Consider the following 21206-nt stretch of genomic DNA (forward strand, 5'->3'; position numbering starts at 1 on the left):
GGACTGTCGTTTCTCTTTGGTTATTTAAACTGTTCTTGCCATAATATGGACTTCGTCTTTTACCGAATAGGGCTATCATCTGTATACCCCCCGTATCTTGTCACAACACAACGGATTGACTCGAACGCATTAAGAAGGAAAGAAATTCCACAAATTAACTTTTAAGAAGGCACACCTGTTAATAAAAATGCATTCCAGGTGACTACCTCATGAAGCTGGTTGAGAGAATGCCAAGAGTGTGCAAAGCTGTCATCAAGGCAAAGGGTGGCTATTTGAAGAATCTCAAATATAAAATATATTTTGATTTGTTTAACACTTTTTTGCTTACTACATGATTCCATATGTGTTATTTCATAGTTTTTATGTCTTCACTATTATTCTACAATGTAAAAAATAGTAAAAATAAAGGAAAACCCTGTAATGAGTAGGTGTGTCCTAACTTTTAACTGATAGTGTATGTAAATAAGGTATTTCAGTTTTTTGTTATATATATACATTTGCTCAAATGTCTAAATACCTGTTTTCGCTTTGTGATTATGGGGTATTGTGTGTAGATTGGTGAGGATTTTTTATTTCTTAATCCATTTTAGAATAAGGCTGTAATTTAACAAAATATGGAAAAAGTCAAGGGGTCTGAATACTTTCCGAATGCACTGTAGGTATATAATGATGAGATGGTCATATCCAATGACATATATACTCTAGAGGACTAATAGGGGGTGCTGTGTTGAAGTCACCGTATCTTCATCTTCGGGCTCCCCCACCGTCATAAAAAAATATTTTGGAAGCTATAGAAATGCAGCATTTAATGTCTACATTCGTTTTTGCCATGTTTATTCTATTACAGACACCTTAATGCATACTTTTTTATTATATTATGTGAGCTAAACATAAAATAACAAATATATACACACATTTTCCTTAAAGTATATATATTTTTAGATTACTAATGCTACTGTCCCACTACAACAACAAAAATACTTAAATACATATAATTTTGTCCTTGAAGTATTTAATTGAAATACTGTAGAATTCCATTCATTCCTATGGAGGACTGCTCCTAGGGAGTGCCAATATGGAGCGACTGGTGGCTTCAAAGCCTCACAATGGCCAATACAAAGCATCAGCAATCCACGGTTTATATACATACATCATTGGTCATATCTCATGTCTAACAATGGGATTCGCTGTCCTGAGAGAGGAAGAGGAGGAGGGATGAAGCGAGATCACGTGGGACCATTCTAGCCAATGAGAAGGCAGTTATGGTGTGAACAGGCACTCCTATATAAAATAGTTTTTCTCAATGTTGCCGATATGCCACGTGTGTAGTACTTTCGTAACTTTCGTAACAATCGAAACATCACAAAACGTATATTCGATCAAATAGTAAATAAGTCATTACATTATTTGTTCACCAAATTCGACACTCTCTCATTGACCTCCATACAAAAACTCCTCACTTGGTGGGTGAAAAAAATTAAAATCGCCACCTGCTGGAGGAGACAGATTGTGGGCCGAGTTACCTCTCTCGCTTCGCCTCTTACTCTCTGGCTCAGCTCAGTCACGAAGAGGAAGAACTTTGCTTAATAAATAATGCCATGCAGGTGGGTGGTAACATTCAACTAAGACCCAGCCCTGAAAAGAAACGTAGTCTGAAAAGTATTTGCACTTCATCTCATAAGGAAACACAGCATTGACACAGATTTCCACGAATGTTCCACTTCGGATTTCCCACTTCTAGCCCAAATGCATCATACTTTGACTAAAACTATGACTTATCGTTGTGCAACATCATGGGTAAGCTCTGGGCATCGTCTTTCAGTTGAACAAAAGTGCATTTCCGCTGTTGTGGTAATTTTAAGGACGCTCGTTCTATTCATTTTAATTTGATGGTATCCACCACTAGACAACGGTGTTTACCCTACAATTCGTGTGGCCTTCCTCCACAGGCGATCCAATAGCGTGGCCCTAGGTGCCACCAGGAGAGTTAGTAGCAAGCAGAGACAACAGCTGAGCCTCTGTCTAAGAATGTTGCTTTCTGCTGTGGCACCAGGGAGTCCATATTGTGCTGACAGGTCATGTATGACTGTCAACATGGCGCGAGTGTGGAGTGCCATGGTGTTCATGGTATTCAGGCAGACCCTGGGCGTTCTCTTTGCATGGTCCTGACTGAAACAGGCGAAGCGTACTCCATGGCCGTCTGCTTAGGCAATGTAGGGGAGGCAGGAGGTACACTACTTCAGGGCAGGTGCCATTACGATCTTCAGCCTCCCGGCTCGCAGCAGGGGACAGTTATGAGTGCAAGGTGTCTTCCACAGACTCATGGTCAGTCAATGTCAGTCCTTGTATCCTCTGTCTATGAGTGTGGTTTGAGTGTGGTTACAATTTCCCAGACCCATCTTTTAGCTTTATGCCAAACCAAATGACAGGAAAGGCTTGATCAACACAAACTCAAGGCAATGGCAAAGATATTATATTTTATTGACTGGTTTATTGCTTTGCCTTTTCGTCTCTGCTTTAAGGTAATTCCCAAACAAGTGATGGTGGAAAAACAGGGATACAGTGAAACAGATGAACCTGACAGAATGCCACCAGCCAAACCCACGGAAGGCATGTCCTGCTGTGTGATATTCAACAGCGAGGGTCACCGGAGGTATGACTCTAAGCAAACAGCACCACCTGGAAACCACACACTCTATCACAGGCTCAATATGGCAACACTGGAGGAAAGTGTATAAAATGTTGTGAAAGCTTTTCTCTGAAATTCTACCTGGTCTCATGTTATATCAGCCAAGCCCTTGTTGAAAAACGTCAAGCGTTGACATTTGTTAGAAATTTTTTAGGAGAACATAAACAAATTAAAAAACATTTGGGGCAGCGATATTGCATGCTACAAAATGCTGCTCGTCTGCAGTTACTTCACCTAGACCACATTCAGTGGGGAATGTAGTCAGTGGTTTTTGCTTGGGTGTCTCTGTGGCTGCTGCATATTTTTACTCGCACAAGAGGGCACTCCAGGCAAAGTTACGGCTACATTCATCTATTCTACACGTCTGCCTCAGTCTGCTGTGTCTACCCTCCTAAAAAGCTACTGGGTGTGCAGGCTTTCGTTCCGACCTTACTCTAACACACCTGATTCAGCTAATCAAGGTCCTGAGGTAAAAGGGATGGAATTTGTTTTGCAGGAGGGTAGCCCCCTGCTGTGAACACCACATGAAGTTATATGTAAAATGAGGATGACACATGAGGTCATTATATGTAAAGCACTTTAAAACTTCGGGAAAAGTGCTATTGAAATGCAAGGCTTACAAATGGCTTGTTTATCTTATTTTCATATGAAAGGTACTGTATGTGGGGATGTGGGGAGAGACTGCTTGTTTTGAGGCAGAACATTACCTCAGCCCTCAGAGACCAGAGACTGGGCCGTTCACCCTGGTGTTCTGCCTCTGAAAGACCAACTCTGAGAACAGATGCTTCTATAGAGGTCCTGGAGCGAGGGAGAAGGAGAGGATAGGGGGAGAAGAAGGAGAGAAGAGGGAGAGGAGAGGAGAGGGAGAGAAGAGGAGGCAAGAGGGAGAGAAGATGGTGAAGGTACTGCATAGCAGGGGGTTAGGTGATATCAGATCCTAACATCTGTCAGTCTTAGGGGTTATCCCATGCAGAGTGGACCTCACACTGGTTGAGAGACATGCCCCAACAGTGTCTGATGTCTGGTGATGTTTAGCTTCGATGCCCAACACAGTTGGGAAAGAGAAACATATGGGCCCTAAAGTCAATCAAACAATTACTTCACTGCAAATGTTAACATTTTAGTTTATCTATTGAATGCAACTTTGGCCAATTTATACAGAGGAGCACTCTTAAATAATACATTCTGAGGTTATATCTTTGGTATGATCGAGTTCCCGCACAGATAGACTCTAGATTTTATGAAGCAGAACATTTTCTTTAAAGAAGTGGTCATGGGCCAATAGTTTGAATGGGTGATATGGACCAAGTTAGCAGTATTAACATATCATAGCCACTAGCCAGGCATAATAATACTAATCCATCAATTACGGCTTGATTATTTGATGATTTATAAACCTTTGTGTTTTGCTGTTATTTACCATATTTGAACTCCTTTTTTAGACATTGTGGTAGACTGGACTTGGCCCATCATGTGCTGCCAATTGTGTATCTGGGACCTAGAAGTAATTCTATAAAACTAAATGGGTATATATCCTGCACTATTAAAAAACGAAATGGTCATATTTTGCCATTGTGATAAATGTATCCATATACTATCAATTTGAGGTTCATACAAAGGTTTATAAATCATCAAATAATCAAGCCGTAATTGATGGATTAGTATTATTATGCCTGGCTAGTGGCTATGATATGTTAATATTGCTAACTTGGTCCATATCACCCATTCAAACTATTGGCCCATGACCACTTCTTTAAAGAAAATGTTCTGCTTCATAAAATCTAAAGAGTCTATCTGTGTGGTAACTCGATCATACCAAAGATATAACCTCAGAATGTATTATTTGAGAGCGGTCCTCTGTATAAATTGGCCAAAGTTGCATTCAATAGATAAACTAAAACGTTCAAGTTTAAAAGGATACCATTTATTCTTCTTATGGCCTTTGTGTAGCCTGAGTTTTTACTGAATCCAAGACCATAGATTTGTATACAAATTCAAAAATTAAGTATCTTACTGAAAATGTAAATTGTCCAAAGGTTTTTTAAATAATCTATTAAAGGTTTGCATAAGATCATTGTGTGTCTTTGAGTTGATCATAGGCCTAGAACATCTCGGTAAATCTTTAAACATCCATAGACAAATGTATTTATGATGTATTTATACACACTTTCTCTGTTAGTTATCAGCTTCAAAAAGGACTTGAATATCAAGAGGCTTTTGAGCAAAATATAGCCTATGCAGAAAGCCACAAAAAATCACTAACATAGAAAACATGTTATTGCTTTATATACTTTAGGGATTACATAGCCTTTTAAGTTATTGAGGGCCAGAGTTTAGTACACAGTGGTGCGTTTTTCTCACCCTTCTTTGCATGCTTTGTTACTGTTTGGCTCTTGCAATTCTATGATCAAGAGAAATCCCCTCCTTCAGGAGAACATAGATTCGAATTTACACACTTTTTAATTCCTTGAAGATGTCCTTGGAAAATGTAAGCTTCTTAAGTGTTGATATTTTAAAAACCCAGATATATGCCTGGTTACCATGGATTATTTTGTGGTGTGATCAAATGTCATTTCCTCTCAGCTCAACTTAAAAAAAACAACAAAAAAAACAGACTAGAGCATTTCTGATATATAGGGATTACATTTTCCACAGTTGCTTCAAGTAATGGCTACTAAAATCTAGACTACATGCAGAGGGAATTTCGAGAATTATGTATAGCCTACTTATTGCAATACAGGACATATTGCGTATTGGAATGGTGCTGTGATAATGCAGTCAATGCAATGATTAATCGTTTTTTTTAATCCAATAATTTCGCCGGCATTGGCAACTTTCTGTGTGGAGTTGTGTTCTTCACATGGCTGTGGTTATTTGAAAAGGCACACATGTCAACCATTACAGCCATGCAACACGAAATTAATCTTGTAAAAATAGGATATTTTTTGCGGAACGAACGACCAAAGTCAATAGAAATGACAAAGTAACACACTTTTCTTCGAAAAAAGACTACAATAAAACTTGTCTTCTTTAATTAATAATTATTCACCACGTGGTTTGACAAAGGAATCCACTTTTTTTCTCCAAAGATTAGACATTATCCTTTAAAAATACAAAATGTAATAATTGAATATTCACATTCCTAAATAATTGTTTGTTGCCTTTTTAGGGACTCCCAAGAACACTCATTTTCAATGTTCCATTTGCATCCCAAGAGGTATTTTCCCAACTGAAAATGTCGTTTATTTTCCCAGTTGGACAATAAATACACGTCTATATAGAGCCTATAGCTTACCAAATGGCACACAAGCTACTAGACATGTGTCATACCTTTCTTAATTTCAAATCTCAAGTCTTTACAAATATCTATCTGTGTTTGGCTCCTGGCTTGGCTGTCTCTTGACAGAGCCTCGGCTCTGTGTAACATAGTTTGATGTAATCCATTTAAATGTGTCGCTGACCCCACGTTGGATCCCGGGCTCTGCAGGTCTCCAAAAGTGCCATGATAGTTCGAGTAACCCTGGAAAAAGGGAGATGTATAATAGACATGTCTGGATAGGGCTGCGCTGTGAGGGAAAAGATTCTGAGGAGCGTCTCGCAATGGAGATGACATAGGCCTACGGCCCGGAATCTCTGTACGTAATTGTCCGGGCATGGTCTGAGAGGCATCACTACATCCTTTACATTTATCCGAAGAAGTTGCAATCTCCGCGAGCGACCACAGTTTAGGTTTCTGGGCCGGAAGTGCGGAGTGAATCACTGATGTGGCATTGCTGGAGTTGCCTGAGTCATTACGCCTCGGTGGAGGTGGACTTTCCGAGGCCGCGGAGTCTGAATCCCTCTCTGCTCCAAGGTCCGCGTTTTGGGGAGATGCTGCGGTGGTGGGCGGTGGCATCTCGGTCACTCTCCTGTCCCCGTGGTCCTTTATATCCGGATCAGTTAAGACAGGTTCCATGTCATTGCCGCTATTGTCCTCTTTGTATTTCTCACAGGGGATTCCCACTGGATTTGGATGCTGTCCAACTGCAAGAAGATAGAATAAATTAGACCAAAGCGTTCCAAGGATTAGGTCTAATCACCCTTTCAAGGTCTAATGAAAGCAACAACATGTTGTAAGTCTATGCAGTGAATTACATAAAAATAGGCCAATACTTTTTAAACCAATGAAATGCCTGAAATAAAACATATTTTAGGCCGACTGCAGCATGGAAACCTTAATGAAAAAAAGAGACTTTAACTTACCTGCTTCATTTTTCGACCCAATTTCTGCTGTGGGCTTGAGTGGCTCGTCTTCGTCATTCTTCTCCAGGTCAATGTTGTCATCTTCTTCCTCATCCTCACTTCTATTCCTCGGGGTCCACGTCATTTTATTCTCTTTCTTCAACCGCCTTCTGGCGTTTGCGAACCAGGTGGACACTTGGGTAAGGGTCATCTTAGTAATGATGGCCAGCATGATCTTCTCACCCTTGGTTGGGTAGGGATTTTTACGGTGTTCATTGAGCCACGCTTTGAGAGTGGCAGTCGCATCCCTTGTAGCATTTTTCCTGTATGTAGGGTCTCCATATGGATAGCCCAATGCTACACCAAACGGGTGATATTCTAAAGAGCCAGCGATGCCCGCTGAAGGATCATACGCGGAGCCCTAGAAAGTCAATAGAAAAACAATAGATACGAATTTATTTCAATAGTTTGACCTCACAAGACTGGAAAGCCTAAAGGAAGACATTGATAATTTCCAGACCTTCAATTTCCAATTGTATTTATCATATTTTCAGAGTTCAAAATGTATTTATATTATAGGCCAATACATAAGCTATGCAACTTATGACAGATACAATATTGGACAATTTTAACAAAAAAGTATATATTTTATTTTGTAAAGTTTTGCAAATAATTGTGACTAATCATTGCATAAGCTCTTATTATAAATTACTTAAAAGCTTTTATACATGTTTTATTAAACCTCTATTAATTGTGCACTCATTGTATCAGAAGGCTATACTTCAACTTAGTTGTTCCAAAATCTGGATACAAATAGGCCTTTTCAAAGAAACGAATGGCGTTTTTTTTTTACAATAATGATTCCGATATCAAACAGTGCATAATTGTTAAACTGTACAGTATTCACTCACCACAAATGAGTTCAGTGCCGCCCTCTGCTCTCCGCGATACTGGAGGTGGGAATTGAAGCCAGGGGATGAACCATTGAACGCCGGTGATCCCGCGTACGGCGCGAAGGCTGAACCTGAAGACGACCGGCCCAGGTCCTCTGTCCTTGGTCCTCCTAAAATCACACTGGAACTGAACGGGGGACAGGAATGGAGAGCCAGAGACACCGACGGTTGGAAGAGAAAGCCTTGAGGATAGGCCATGGTGAGTGACTTCCTAAAGTCAACCACTTATGGCCACTTGTGCGCTTTCGACCCTAGATGCACACTAAAGAAAAGCGCATGAAAACTCACATCTGAAAACAGTTCCTTTCCCTCAATGTTCGCATTTGAAAAATAACTAATCCATTCAATAACATTGCGAACTGTTGCGTTGGTTGGTTTGTTGTTGTTTACTACATCAATTTGGCAGGGAAAGTTGTCTGCATGTAGCATTCCAGCGGAACGCTTTGTCGATGCCCAACCTGCCAGGCTCTGGAAATGGGAGAGTCAGCGGAGGAATAGGCAACCTCATTCCATGATTGTCAGCTCCACCCCCGCGCGCGCGCGCGCGTGCACACACACACACACACACACACACACACACACACACACACACACACACACACACACACACACGTTACGCTTTAATTGAGATCGAATTAGACTATTATCAAATCATTAGGCTAGTATTGTGAAGGCTATCTGTACCCTAACACATAAAATGATATCAATCTATATAATTTAAACCCAATTATAGATTATCTTATTATCAACTGCACTCCTCGTTAACCGAGAGGGATCGCTGTCTGCACTGCTGACAGGGTCCCTAACCTGAAAACTGGTATCTTCAGTTGTAACAATTGCAGATATATAGGCTATATCACAATTGCATATATCTAAATATTTTATTTACCAGAGAAATAAACTGAAAAACACTCAAGTAAAAGCAGATATCCTAATGAAAAACAAAGGAATAATTGTACATGCTTACCATTGGTTTAATTTAATTGTTTGTTGTGGTTTCAAATAAGAAGTCATTTGCATTGGCAGTAGATGCTTGTGAATAATACTTCTTGCCCCTGAATACAGTTGCCAACAATAAAGCCTATCAGGCATAGAATAAATAGTCGCATGGACAGACAGACTACTTGCCGGGAACTGTCCAAGTGCTGAATGTTGGCACTGTAGGTAGTGACGTCACATTTTCAAGCTCAGGAACGTCTCAGTAGACGATTAGGCCGATCTACGATCTGTGAGTTGCGTGATGTGCTGAAAGCTGGCTAGAAAACAGAAATGAGATAATCCTCATACTCTACAGATCGTTTCTGCTATCAGTTGCACAGGTATGCTTCTCGCTGTCGCCAATAGGCCCATGAATAGGCTGCACATCGACATCAATGGAGTCCGATATATCGTTTTACGACCCATCATCAGAAGAAACAGGAAGTGACAGTATTTCTCTGGACCATAGCCTACACCTGGCATTTTTTTCAAACAAGAGCAGATAGGTGAGTAGCCTGGTCCCATCCTAATTCACCTTTTGGCTATTGAGTGCTGAGGAATGGTTTGCCAAAGGGGAAAAAATACGTTTTTCACCTCAGGTAGCCATACAAGTAACATACAATTTAATAAATATTTGTAATTATATTTGCCTAAAAGCATAGCTTAAACAAGTTTAGATATGGCCCATGCTTACTGTAAGCTTCTATTGTAAACTTCTATTGTAAACACAACCCTGAACTGCTCTGCTTAGTCTGGCCTTAGACCTGTGTGCATGGATAGAGATAATCTTATTTGTTGTTACTATAATTAGAGTGGGTAGCTTAAGACATCACTTTCACACTGGCCCATGGTGTGTGGTCAGTCTCTGTCATTGTCTTATGAGAAAAAGCAACAGCAGTACATCTTGATATGTTTCTGGTTTTCTTTAGATGACAGCCACACCAACCTACCAGGTTCTCCCTTTCTTATTGGTCTATTAACTAATGTCACCAGGCAGGCCAAAACTCCATCCCACCAAATTTCAGGCGGTCTTTTCAATCAGCTCTTACACCATTAAGGGCATTATCATAATTTTCACAATTTCACAGTATTATTCCAACCTCATAGTGTTGAAATATATATAAAACACAGGGGGGGGAAAATCGCGTTTTTGACTACACTGAGCCTTTAAGATACAAATGCTGTGTTGATATTCTGAAATTAATCTGTTCTCCCATTCATTTATCTGTGACAGATAGCAGTAATAAATTGAATTTACAACATTTCAAATACAGTATTTAAAAAAACAACAGCAACATGATTTACAGTAGACTTTTAATACACCTGGGAAAGAGATTGGGATAATATTCCCGTTTCAATGACACTAAAAATTACCAGAGTGAGCCTGAAGAAAGAGTACCTTTCATTTGAAAATAAGCCAATAACCTGAATCACTAAACCAATTTTGATTGAGTATATGAAGCCTGAACAATGTGAAAACACTTCTCCTTAAGGAGTCTCTCTAAGCACATCATAAGCATAACCACACTCCTTATTGGTGCAATTGATGGTGTGTGTGTGTGCTTGTGCACAGGGGGAAATGGTGCGGTTGTTGGGAATGATCGTTTGTGGATCATATGCAGTTTCTCAGTTTATAGACTACAGATAGGTTGGGTAGATTAGAGATGGCATTTTCATGCCTTTAAGCATCCCTCACTAATGCACTGTACTGATAGGTTACAGTTGGGGAGGGGCAACATAATGTAGGCTTGCATCTTATAAGCACTGTTGGTAGGTGTGGAATGGATGAGAATCATATTAGTTAGAGGCCATTAATGCATGTGGTATGCTGGTGATCTATTTCTAAACAGCAGCTCTATGATATGACAAGACATCTACACCGGTGTTTAAGGAATGCCTGGAAGGTCGTCAAGGACTCCAGTCTCCCGAGCGACGGACTGTTCACTCTTTTACCATCTGGCAAGCAGTATCGGAGCATCAGGTCTTGGACCAACAGACTCCGAGACAGCTTCTACCACCAGGCCATCAGACTGTTGAACAGCTAACCCTAGCTGTCTCCCTGCACAGACCTGCACCTTAGTGACTATTTGCACCTTAGAGACTTTTTGCACCTTAGACTATTTGCACTTACTCTCCATTCATCCAACCTGTACACAAAAGCACACACACACACATAACCACCCATAAAAACACACACACACGCACAAGCACACACATGCACATGCACACAGACTCACACACATACACACATAAACACACACACACACACATTCAACACTGCTGCTCTAGTATATACTATTTATTCTACTGCGTGACCAAGACACTACTCACTTTATATTTGTTAATACAGTCATACTTAACATTGCACCTTCATTATCTATACTGTATATCTGGTCTCATTCTGGACTCTGATATTAATATTGAGGGTTAGAATGTGTTCAGAGCTGACAGACAAGGTAGTGGTGGTGGAGTGGCCATTCTTATTAAAAATAATGTATTTGTCTCTTTACAGAAATCAATTTCCTTTGCCCAAAACCTTTAGCTACTATCTTTAAGCTTTGTCTGGGGAAGATGTATCCATAACTGTTATAGGGGTCTACCGTCCTCCCTCGGCTAACATTTGTGCACTCGAGAAGTTAACTAGTTTGTTGTCTTCTTTTATTAAATCAGAAGTTATTATCCTGGGTGACCTACATTATGATTGGGAATGCAGGCTTCAGACAATCTAAAAGACATGTGTAATGATCTAAACCTAACCCAGCTGGTGACTAAGCCTACACGGCCCAACCCTAAAGATCCTTAAAAGTCAACTCTTATTAATCTTATTTTAACAAATACACCAGAAAAATATGTTTCTACTGGTGTCTTTGCCCAAGACATTAGTGACCATTGCCTAGTTGTTTGTGTTAGAGATGTGAGAATACAAAAATCTAAGCCTCAAGTCATCACAAAGAGGAACTTTAAAAACTTCAGTGAACATACTCTTTACATTATCTTTATTTTAGTGACCTTGATTGTATTTAAGCTATCCCTGAACCTGATTTAGCTTTGAGCATTTTTGCAGATGTCTTCAATACTATTGTGGATAATCATGCTCCCTTCCAAAAATGAAGGGTTAAAGGTAGATCTATGCCTGGTACACTTCGGAATTATCAGAAGTCATTAATTATAGAGATGATGCTTGGGTCAAGGCCAGGAACACAGGCTTAGGCCCGGACTGGCAAGCTTTGAAGCCACTGAGGGATCATTGTGTAAGACAAATCAGAAAGGCTAAATCTGATTATTACGTAACCGCTCTTTCGGATTGTAATGGGAACCTGGCTAAATTCAGGAAAACTGTCAAATCCCTGAAGGGTTCTACTTCCTCCTCTCTGCCACAACAAATTAATTCAGACACTGGCCTCATTACAGGAAGAAATGCCATCATTGATGCATTTAATCACCATTTTACTTCAGCGTGCTATCTCTGAAACAACTTCTAAGCCTATTCACAATGATATTGGGCTGGATGCTGATAGGGGAACCTTGCTGAACGAGCAGAGAAATGACAGTCAAAGCTTTTGTTTTAGGCTATTTACAGAAAAATAAGTCCTGGATGCTTTGCTAACAATAGACAACAAGAAATCCACAGGGGCTGACCAATTGGATCCCAGTCTGCTTAAGTGTGCAGCTCCCATCATTGTTGGCTCAATAACCCACATTTTTTATTTAACCTTGTTATCAGGAAATATTTAAAAAGTATGGTAATCAGCTTGTGCTGCCACTCCATAAGGGCGGGGATAGTAGTGATCTTAATAATTATCACCCCATTTCAAGGCCTCCTTGTTTAGCTAAGATTCATGAGTCCTTGGTAAATGTACAACTTCGCCCATTTTTTCTCTGAGAAATGTAATTTGAATGTAAACCAATCAGGGTTTAGGCCTGGGCATAGCACTATTACAGCAACCACTTTAGTTGTTAATGATCTTGTCAATGCTTTATACACTCAAATGAAATGTGCTGCTTTGTTTGTGGACCTGTCACAAGCTTTTGATAATGTTCATCATGCTATTTTATTGAATAAGTTGTCCTCGGTAGGCCTGAGGTCTGACGCCTGTTCATGGTTTCATGATTATCTTAGTGACAGAACTCAGGCCATCGTGATTGATGGGCTTAAGTCTGAATTTCTTGAAGTACATACAGTGAGGGAAAAAAGTATTAGAGGGAGTATACTTAAGTTCACACAGGGCACCAGATAAGACAGGAGAATTACACCAGATACAGTGAGGGGAAAAAAGTATTTGATCCCCTGCTGATTTTGTACGTTTGCACACTGACAAAGACATGATCAGTCTATAATTTTAATGGTAGGTTTATTTTAACAGTGAGAGACAGAATAACAACAAAAAAATCCAGAAAAACGCATGTCAAAAATATTATAAATTGATTTGCATTTTAATGAGGGAAATAAGTATTTGACCCCTCTGCAAAACATGACTTAGTACTTGGTGGAAAAACCCTTATTGGCAATCACAGAGGTCAGATGTTTCTTGTAGTTGGCCACCAGGTTTGCACACATCTCAGGAGGGATTTTGTCCCACTCCTCTTTGCAGATCTTCTCCAAGTCATTAAGGTTTCAAGGCTGACATTTGGCAACTCGAACCTTCAGCCCCCTCCACAGATTTTCAATGGGATTAAGGTCTGGAGACTGGCTAGGCCACTCCAGGACCTTAATGTGCTTCTTCTTGAGCCACTCCTTTGTTGCCTTGGCCGTGTGTTTTGGGTCATTGTCATGCTGGAATACCCATCCACGACCCATTTTCAATGCCCTGGCTGAGGGAAGGAGGTTCTCACCCAAGATTTGACGGTACATGGCCCCGTCCATCGTCGCTTTGATGCGGTGAAGTTGTCCTGTCCCCTTAGCAGAAAAAACACCCCAAAGCATAATGTTTCCACCTCCATGTTTGACGGTGGGGATGGTGTTCTTGGGGTCATAAGCAGCATTCCTCCTCCTCCAAACACGGCGAGTTGAGTTGATGCCAAAGAGCTCGATTTTGGTCTCATATGACCACAACACTTTCACCCAGTTCTCCTCTGAATCATTCAGATGTTCATTGGCAAACTTCAGACGGCCCTGTATATGTGCTTTCTTGAGCAGGGGGACCTTGCGGGCGCTGCAGGATTTCAGTCCTTCACGGCATAGTGTGTTACCAATTGTTTTCTTGGTGACTATGGTCCCAGCTGCCTTGAGATCATTGACAAGATCCTCCCGTGTAGTTCTGGGCTGATTCCTCACCATTCTCATGATCATTGCAACTCCACGAGGTGAGATCTTGCATGGAGCCCCAGGCCGAGGGAGATTGACAGTGCATTTGTGTTTCTTCCATTTGCGAATAATCGCAGCAACTGTTGTCACCTTCTCACCAAGCTGCTCGGCGATGGTCTTGTAGCCCATTCCAGCCTTGTGTAGGTCTACAATCTTGCCCCTGACATCCTTGGAGAGCTCTTTGGTCTTGGCCATGGTGGAGAGTTTGGAATCTGATTGATTGATTGCTTCTGTGGATAGGTGTCTTTTATACAGGTTACAAATTGAGATTAGGAGCACTCCCTTTATGAGTGTGCTCCTAATCTCAGCTCGTTACCTGTATAAAAGACACCTGGGAGCCAGAAATATTTTTGATTGAGAGGGGGTCAAATACTTATTAACCTCATTAAAATGCAAATCAATTTATAACATTTTTGACATGCGTTTTTTCTGGATTTTGTTGTTGTTATTCTGTCTCTCACTGTTCAAATAAACCTACCATTAAAATTATAGACTGATAATTTCTTTGTTAGTGGGCAAACATACAAAATCAGCAGGGGATCAAATACTTTTTTCCCTCACTGAAAAGGTAACCCAAGGGGGTTGATTTTGGGACCTGTTCTCTTCACTATTTATATAAACACCTTTGGTCAATCTGTTAAAACGTGTAAACTTAATCTATATGTGGATGATACTATTATGTACGGTGCATTCGTAAAGTATTCAGACCCCTTGACTTTTTCAAAATGTTGTTACGTTACAGCCTTATTATAAAACGGATTAAATTAAAATAGTTCCTAATCAATCTACACACAATACCCCAATAATGACAAAGTGAAAACAGGTCTTTAGACATTTTTGCACATTTATGAAAAACTAAACAGAAGTACCTTAATAAGTATTCAGACCCTTTGCTATGAGACTTGAAATTGAGCTCAAGTGCATCCTGTTCCCATTGATCATCCTTGAGATGTTTCTACAACTTGATTGGAGTCCACCTGTAGTAAATTCAATTGATTTGGCATGATTTGGAAAGGTACACACCTGTCTATATAAGGTCCCACAGTTGGCAGTGCAAAAACCAAGCCATGCAGTCGAAGGAATTGTCCGTAGAGCTCTGAGACAAGATTGTGTCAAGGCACAGATCTGGGGAAGGGTACCAAAAAATGTGTGCAGCATTGAAGGAACCCAAGAACACAGTGGCCTCCATCATTCTTAAATGGAAAAAGTTTGGAAACACCAAGACTCTTCCTACACCAACCCAATCGAACATCTCTGGAGAGACCTGAAAATAGCTGTGCAGCGACGCTCCCCGTCCAACCTGACAGAGCTTGAGAGGATCTGCAGAAAAGAATGGGAGAAACGCCCCAAATACAGGTGTGCCAAGCTTGTAGCGTCATACCCAAGAAGGCGCGAGGCTGTAATTGCTGCCAAAGGTGCTTCAACATAGTACTGAGTAAAGGCTCTGACTACTTATGATGTAAATGTAATATTTCAGTTTTTGATATTTAATAAATGTACAAAAAGTTATAAAAACCTGTTTTTCTTTGTCATTATCGGGTATCGTGTGTAGATTGACGAGGGGGGAAAAACAATTTAATCCATTTTAGAATAAGACTGTAACGTAACAAAATGTGGAAAAAGTCAAGGATTCTGAATACTTTCAGAATGCACTGTATATATACAGTACCAGTCAAAAGTTTGGACACACCTACTCATTCAAGGGTTTTTCTTTATTTTTAGTATTTTCTACATTGTAGAATAATAGTGAAGACATCAAAACTATGAAATAACACATGGAATCATGTAGTAACCAAAAAAGTGTTAAACAAATGAAAATATATTTTAGATTTAGATTCTTCGAAGTAGCCACCCTTTGCCTTGATGACAGCTTTGCACACTCTTGGCCCTTAAGTTGATTACTTTTTGCAAATCCAATCTGTTTTTCATATTGTGTCAAATATGGGTATATTGAGTATATTTATGCTGTTTATTTATGTCTTCCCTGTTGAAAAAAAGGTTAAATAAAAAAAAAGATATATGAATGAATGAAAAACATTGTTGGTGTCAAATCGCCAGTTGGCAACCCATCCCTTATGGGATTAATTGACACATAAACAGACATTACAATAATTCACTGTGATCATTCAGTGTTCATTCTTCTTCCAGTGTTCTCTGCAGTGCGCATTGCATAAAGAGTGAAAAAATATATACTTTTGTTTACATATCAGGCTATTACTGTGCATACTACCCACTGGGCAAAAACTGGTTGAATCAACGTTGTTTCCAAGTAATTTCAACCAAAAATATCAATATGATCATGTTGACTCAACGTGAAAAACTGATTGGATTCAACTTAAGGGCATTTTCGTATTTCTTTCACCTGAAATCAAATTACATGGTGACATATTTTGTTTATTTAAAGTTGAATTCACGTTAGTTGAAAACTCAACCAAATGTAAATTAAAACTAGACGTTGAACTGATGTCTATGCCCAGTGGATACCTCTTGTATTACTTATAATTATTATTGATTATAAACTCAGCAAAAAAAGAAACGTCCTCTCACTGTCAACTGCGTTTATTTTCAGCAAACTTAACATGTGTAAATATTTGTATGAACATAACAAGATTCAACAACTGAGACATAAACTGAACAAGTTCCAAAGACATGAATAATTGAAATTGAATAATGTGTCCCTGAACAAAGGGGGGTCAAAATCAAAAGTAATAGTCAGTATCTGGTGTGGCCACCAGCTACATTAAGTACTGCAGTGCATCTCCTCCTCATGGACTGCACCAGATTTGCCAGTTCTTGCTGTGAGATGTTACCCCACTCTTCCACCAAGGCACCTGCAAGTTCCCGGACATTTCTGGGGGGAATGGCCCTAACCCTCACCCTCCGATCCAACAGGTCCCAGACGTGCTCAATGGGATTGAGATCCGGGCTCTTCGCTGGCCATGGCAGAACACTGACATTCCTGTCTTGCAGTAAATCACGCACAGAACGAGCAGTATGGCTGGTGGCATTGTCATGCTGGAGGGTCATGTCAGGATGAGCCTGCAGGAAGGGTACCACATGAGGGAGGAGGATGTCTTCCCTGTAACGCACAGCGTTGAGATTGCCTGCAATGACAACATGCTCAGTCCGATGATGCTGTGACACACTGCCCCAGACCATGACGGACCCTCCACCTCCAAATCAATCCCGCTCCAGAGTACAGGCCTCGGTGTAACGCTCATTCCTTCGACGATAAACGCAAATCCGACCATCACCCCCAGTGAGACAAAACCGCGACTCATCAGTGAAGAGCACCTTTTGCCAGTCCTGTCTGGTCCAGCGATGGTGGGTTTGTGCCCATAGGCGACGTTGTTGCCGGTGATGTCTGGTGAGGACCTGCCTTACAACAGGCCTACAAGCCCTCAGTCCAGCCTCTCTCAGCCTATTGCAGACAGTCTGCCACTGCGAGGACGATCAGCTGTCCGTCCTGTCTCCCTGTAGTGCTGTCTTAGGCGTCTCACAGTACAGACATCGTAATTTATTGCCCTGGCCACATCTGCAGACCTCATGCCTCCTTGCAGCATGCCTAAGGCACGTTCACGCAGATGAGCAGGGACCCTGGGCATCTTTCTTTTGGTGTTTTTCAGAGTCACTAAAAAGGCCTCTTTAGTGTCCTAGTTTTCATAACTGTGACCTTAATTGCCAACCGTCTGTAAGCTGTTAGTGTCTTAACGACCGTTCCACAGGTGCATGTTCATTAATTGTTTATGGTTCATTGAACAAGCATGGGAAAGTTATTTGAATTTTTACAAATTATCTTTGAAAGACAGGGTCCTGAAAAAGGGACGTTTCTTTTTATGCTGAGTTTAGTACTGCAATGTTGAGGGAACTAGCACACAAGCATTTCACTGCACCTTTTATACCTGCTTTAAATTGTGTACGTGATGAATCAAATTTGATTTGATGATACCGTATGATATGATAGCCTTATGTATTTATTCTGTTGTTTTCTATCTGGTAGCTTGACACCAGCTAGTGACCCAACATGTGTTTGTTTGTATGACCATTTTAATTACCTGGACACGCTATAGAATTAAAATGTAATTTCTTTTAAGCCTTAAAGGTATGTAAACAACTCATGAGGACAAAGTTGAAGATTCACATTTGTAATTCATCATCTAATTCCTCCACAGTCTCTGTGGTACTGATTCTTTTGTAAAGATAATTCTGCAGATGAAAGAAAAATCTAATTTCCCCCCATTCTTTACAAATTAGCTTAGCCTGGAGGGCAAATGACAAGAGGTTACTTGTAAGACAGTGTGTTTAATTAATTTGAAAAATACATTCCTTTCTAAAAATAGTTGTTGAAGTATCAAATGTAATCCTTGTTAGCTGCACTCAACCATAATTACTACCCTTGGGATTTTTATATTAAAGGTCCAATGCAGCCGTATTTATTTCAATATCAAATCATTTCTGGGTAACTATTAAAATACTCAAAATAGTAAAAAAGAAACAAAAATAGCTTCTTAGCAAAGAACAATTTCTCAAGCAAGAATTTAGCTAGGACTGTCTGGGAGTGTTCTGACTGTGGAAGGGAAAACTAGTTGTTATTGGCAGAGAGGTTTAGAACTCTCTTTCTTGTTGCTCTATTAACTAATTTACCACCCGCTGGCCAAAACTCCAACCCACCAAAACAGGCTGAAATTTCAGGCGTTTTTTTCAAACCGCTCTTACACTACAAGGGCATTATCATCATTTTCACAATTTCACTGTATTATTCCAACCTCATAGTGTGGAAATATATATAAAACACAGGAAAATCACGTTTTTGACTGCACTGGGCCTTTTAGCATGGGAGATGTCTAGGCAGTTTCTGTGCTAATGAAAGGACTTCACTGTAAGGGCTAATGGTTAAGATGACAGCAGTGCCAGCTAGGGAAAGATAACTGGGATATAATATAGTAAGACACCTCATTGGAGAACATATTTCTGCCTTGGTATACAGGGGCGTCGTGCATTTTTCAAACATGTCAAACATATTTTCCTGCAATCTAGGGCCATAATCATTACGCTCAATTCTATCTAAAACTATGTTTATTTTCTTCATATCAAATCATATCAAATTTTGTACTGTCTCCACCTAGATGGTAGCGGGGTGAACAGGCCCTGGCTTGGTTATACCTCTTGAGCTGTCTGTATCCTCCTGACTGGTGGTTATTTTTTTAAAGAAACGAAATATGCTTCTCTGCATCTCTGCTAAAATCTGGGTAAAAGATTGAAAGTAATTAGAGTCTAATTCAGTAAATGTAGTAAGTGTTTGCTTTTCTAAAGTCTACCAATCTTGCCATCAGGCATGCCAGCTAAGATAGTTAGACAAGCTAGCTGCTCTAACTTGATTGATAGCCTGAAATGGCTTCTTGGTAGCTAGCTATGAGGTTGGGAGATTGGGAACCTGTCTGGGCTAGCTAAAGCCAACTTCATACAATTGTTAGGTGGCTAGTAATATTACAGAGAAACAACAACACAAATGTAACCACAATGTTATTATTATTATTGTATTTTTTTAAACAGGACAAATATGAGGGGGCACGTGCCCCCTATGGGCATGACACCTTTGTTGGTATAGACTAGATATCCCATTATCCACAGTATTCAAGAACAAGGCTTTTAGCCTAGTATTCAAATGTGTGTATGTGTGTGTATGTCTGTGCATGCGTGTGTGTTTGTGTCAGTGCACACAGCCGCACATGTTTGTATACGGGTATGTTTTAACTATTTTATCATATTGCTCTCCGCTGGCAGGTGACTCCGTGCCCTATGACAGAGTGTTCTTCAGTGTCACCCCAGCTCCAGGAGTCCCAGCAGGACATGGACAGGGAGTCAAGGCGTTCAGAACATCACCAACAGCCCATGACACCGAGACAGTTCCAAGACTGGCGGAATAGTCTAGGCAAGAGTTCAGCACCAGACCAGGATAGACTGAAACTGCAAGGTCTTGACCACGGTCCAGCACAAGAAAAGGAAACACTGCCGGGTCTTGACCAGGGTCCAGCACAAAATGAGGAAACACTGCCGGGTCTAGACAAGGGTCCAGCACAAGACGAGGAGAGACCACAAGGTCTAGACCAGGGTTTAGTGCAAGATGAGGAAACACTGCATGGTTTTAACCAGGGTCCAGTACAAGACAATGAGAGGTTGCATGGTCTAGACCACGGTGAAGCACAAGACGAGGACACACTGCATGGTTTTAACCAGGGACCAGCACAAGACCAGGCAAGTCAGAATTACTTCCATCAAGTCCAGGACCAGGATCGTTCACTAGGCTCCAATAAATGCACAACGGAAGAACAGGATCCTTCTCTAAAGGTCTCAGTCCAGGATGAGGATCCACCAGGGAACCTGGACTATCAATGTAATGTAGACCTGGAGCAATGCACAGCTCACAGCTCAGACCAAGGTGAAAACAGGCTAAGTGGTGTGAACCAGGATCCAGTATATCTTGGTCCTGCACAAGATCACAGCAGCCCTCATGACATCCCCATTCTGGTATCAGCTGGGAAACAGAACCAAACACAGGATTCAAACCATGATCTAGCTGGTGCAATGGATCTACCACACTGCACAGATCAAAATCCAACCCCAAAACAGGACCAAGAGAATCTGCTTGGATCAGACCAGGAGCAGGCCCTAGTGGACCCAGATAGGCCACTTAACCCAAACCAGGACCCCACCACAGATGAGGCTTGTGGGAATGATGCGGCAGGGGAACAAGGCGGCTGCATCCCAGCGGTGGTGATCACTCAGGCAGAAGAGGTGAGTAAAGATACAATACCTGATAGAAAATAATAATATGCACTCATTGATATTCATGGATTTCAACTGTACTGTTCCACACCACTCTAGACTAGCGCTCTGCCACACGGCGCACACTGCCAAATGTCTTCTCTTCCTCAACCCCTTTGTTTTCCCAACTCGCTGGTAGCCCTTTCTTCTCCGTATTTGTTCTTTGTTTAAACGATGTCTCTGATCATGTTCAAAGCCCAGCTTTTCTGACAGCTTTTTCTTTCTCACCCACTCT

At 40.8% G+C, this 21206-nt stretch overlaps 2 protein-coding genes across 2 annotated transcripts in view; one reads left to right on the forward strand and one right to left on the reverse strand.

The window, feature by feature from the left end:
* The first annotated feature begins 1082 nt into the window (after positions 1-1082).
* Positions 1083-21206, forward strand: part of LOC121577159 — a 60657-nt gene continuing 40533 nt past the window's right edge. The window contains exons 1-3 of the mRNA XM_041890934.1: positions 1083-1797; positions 2523-2653; positions 19931-20941. Coding sequence (XP_041746868.1) covers positions 19946-20941 — 996 coding nt within the window. The 5' untranslated portion in view covers positions 1083-1797; positions 2523-2653; positions 19931-19945. The remainder of the gene's footprint in view (positions 1798-2522; positions 2654-19930; positions 20942-21206) is intronic.
* On the reverse strand, positions 5705-8369 carry LOC121576891 (iroquois-class homeodomain protein IRX-5-like). Its single transcript, XM_041890440.1, has 3 exons — positions 7822-8369; positions 6932-7331; positions 5705-6712 (listed from the first exon to the last, which is right to left on the reverse strand). The coding sequence occupies exons 1-3, from the start codon at positions 8059-8061 to the stop codon at positions 6003-6005; spliced, it is 1350 nt and encodes a 449-aa protein (XP_041746374.1). The 5' UTR covers positions 8062-8369; the 3' UTR covers positions 5705-6002.

The sequence above is a fragment of the Coregonus clupeaformis genome, unplaced genomic scaffold, assembly GCF_020615455.1.
Source record: "Coregonus clupeaformis isolate EN_2021a unplaced genomic scaffold, ASM2061545v1 scaf0038, whole genome shotgun sequence".
Taxonomy (NCBI): domain Eukaryota; kingdom Metazoa; phylum Chordata; class Actinopteri; order Salmoniformes; family Salmonidae; genus Coregonus; species Coregonus clupeaformis.

What these genes read in the sequence shown, in the direction of transcription:
- LOC121576891 (XM_041890440.1), bottom strand. Translation starts at nt 8,061, where the DNA reads ATGGCCTATCCTCAAGGCTTTCTCTTCCAACCGTCGGTGTCTCTGGCT. An exon ending in CGGCACTGAACTCATTTGTG is followed by an intron (nt 7,332 to 7,821) that starts GTGAGTGAATAC and finishes TTGACTTTCTAG; the next exon opens with GGCTCCGCGTATGATCCTTC. An exon ending in TGGGTCGAAAAATGAAGCAG is followed by an intron (nt 6,713 to 6,931) that starts GTAAGTTAAAGT and finishes ATCTTCTTGCAG; the next exon opens with TTGGACAGCATCCAAATCCA.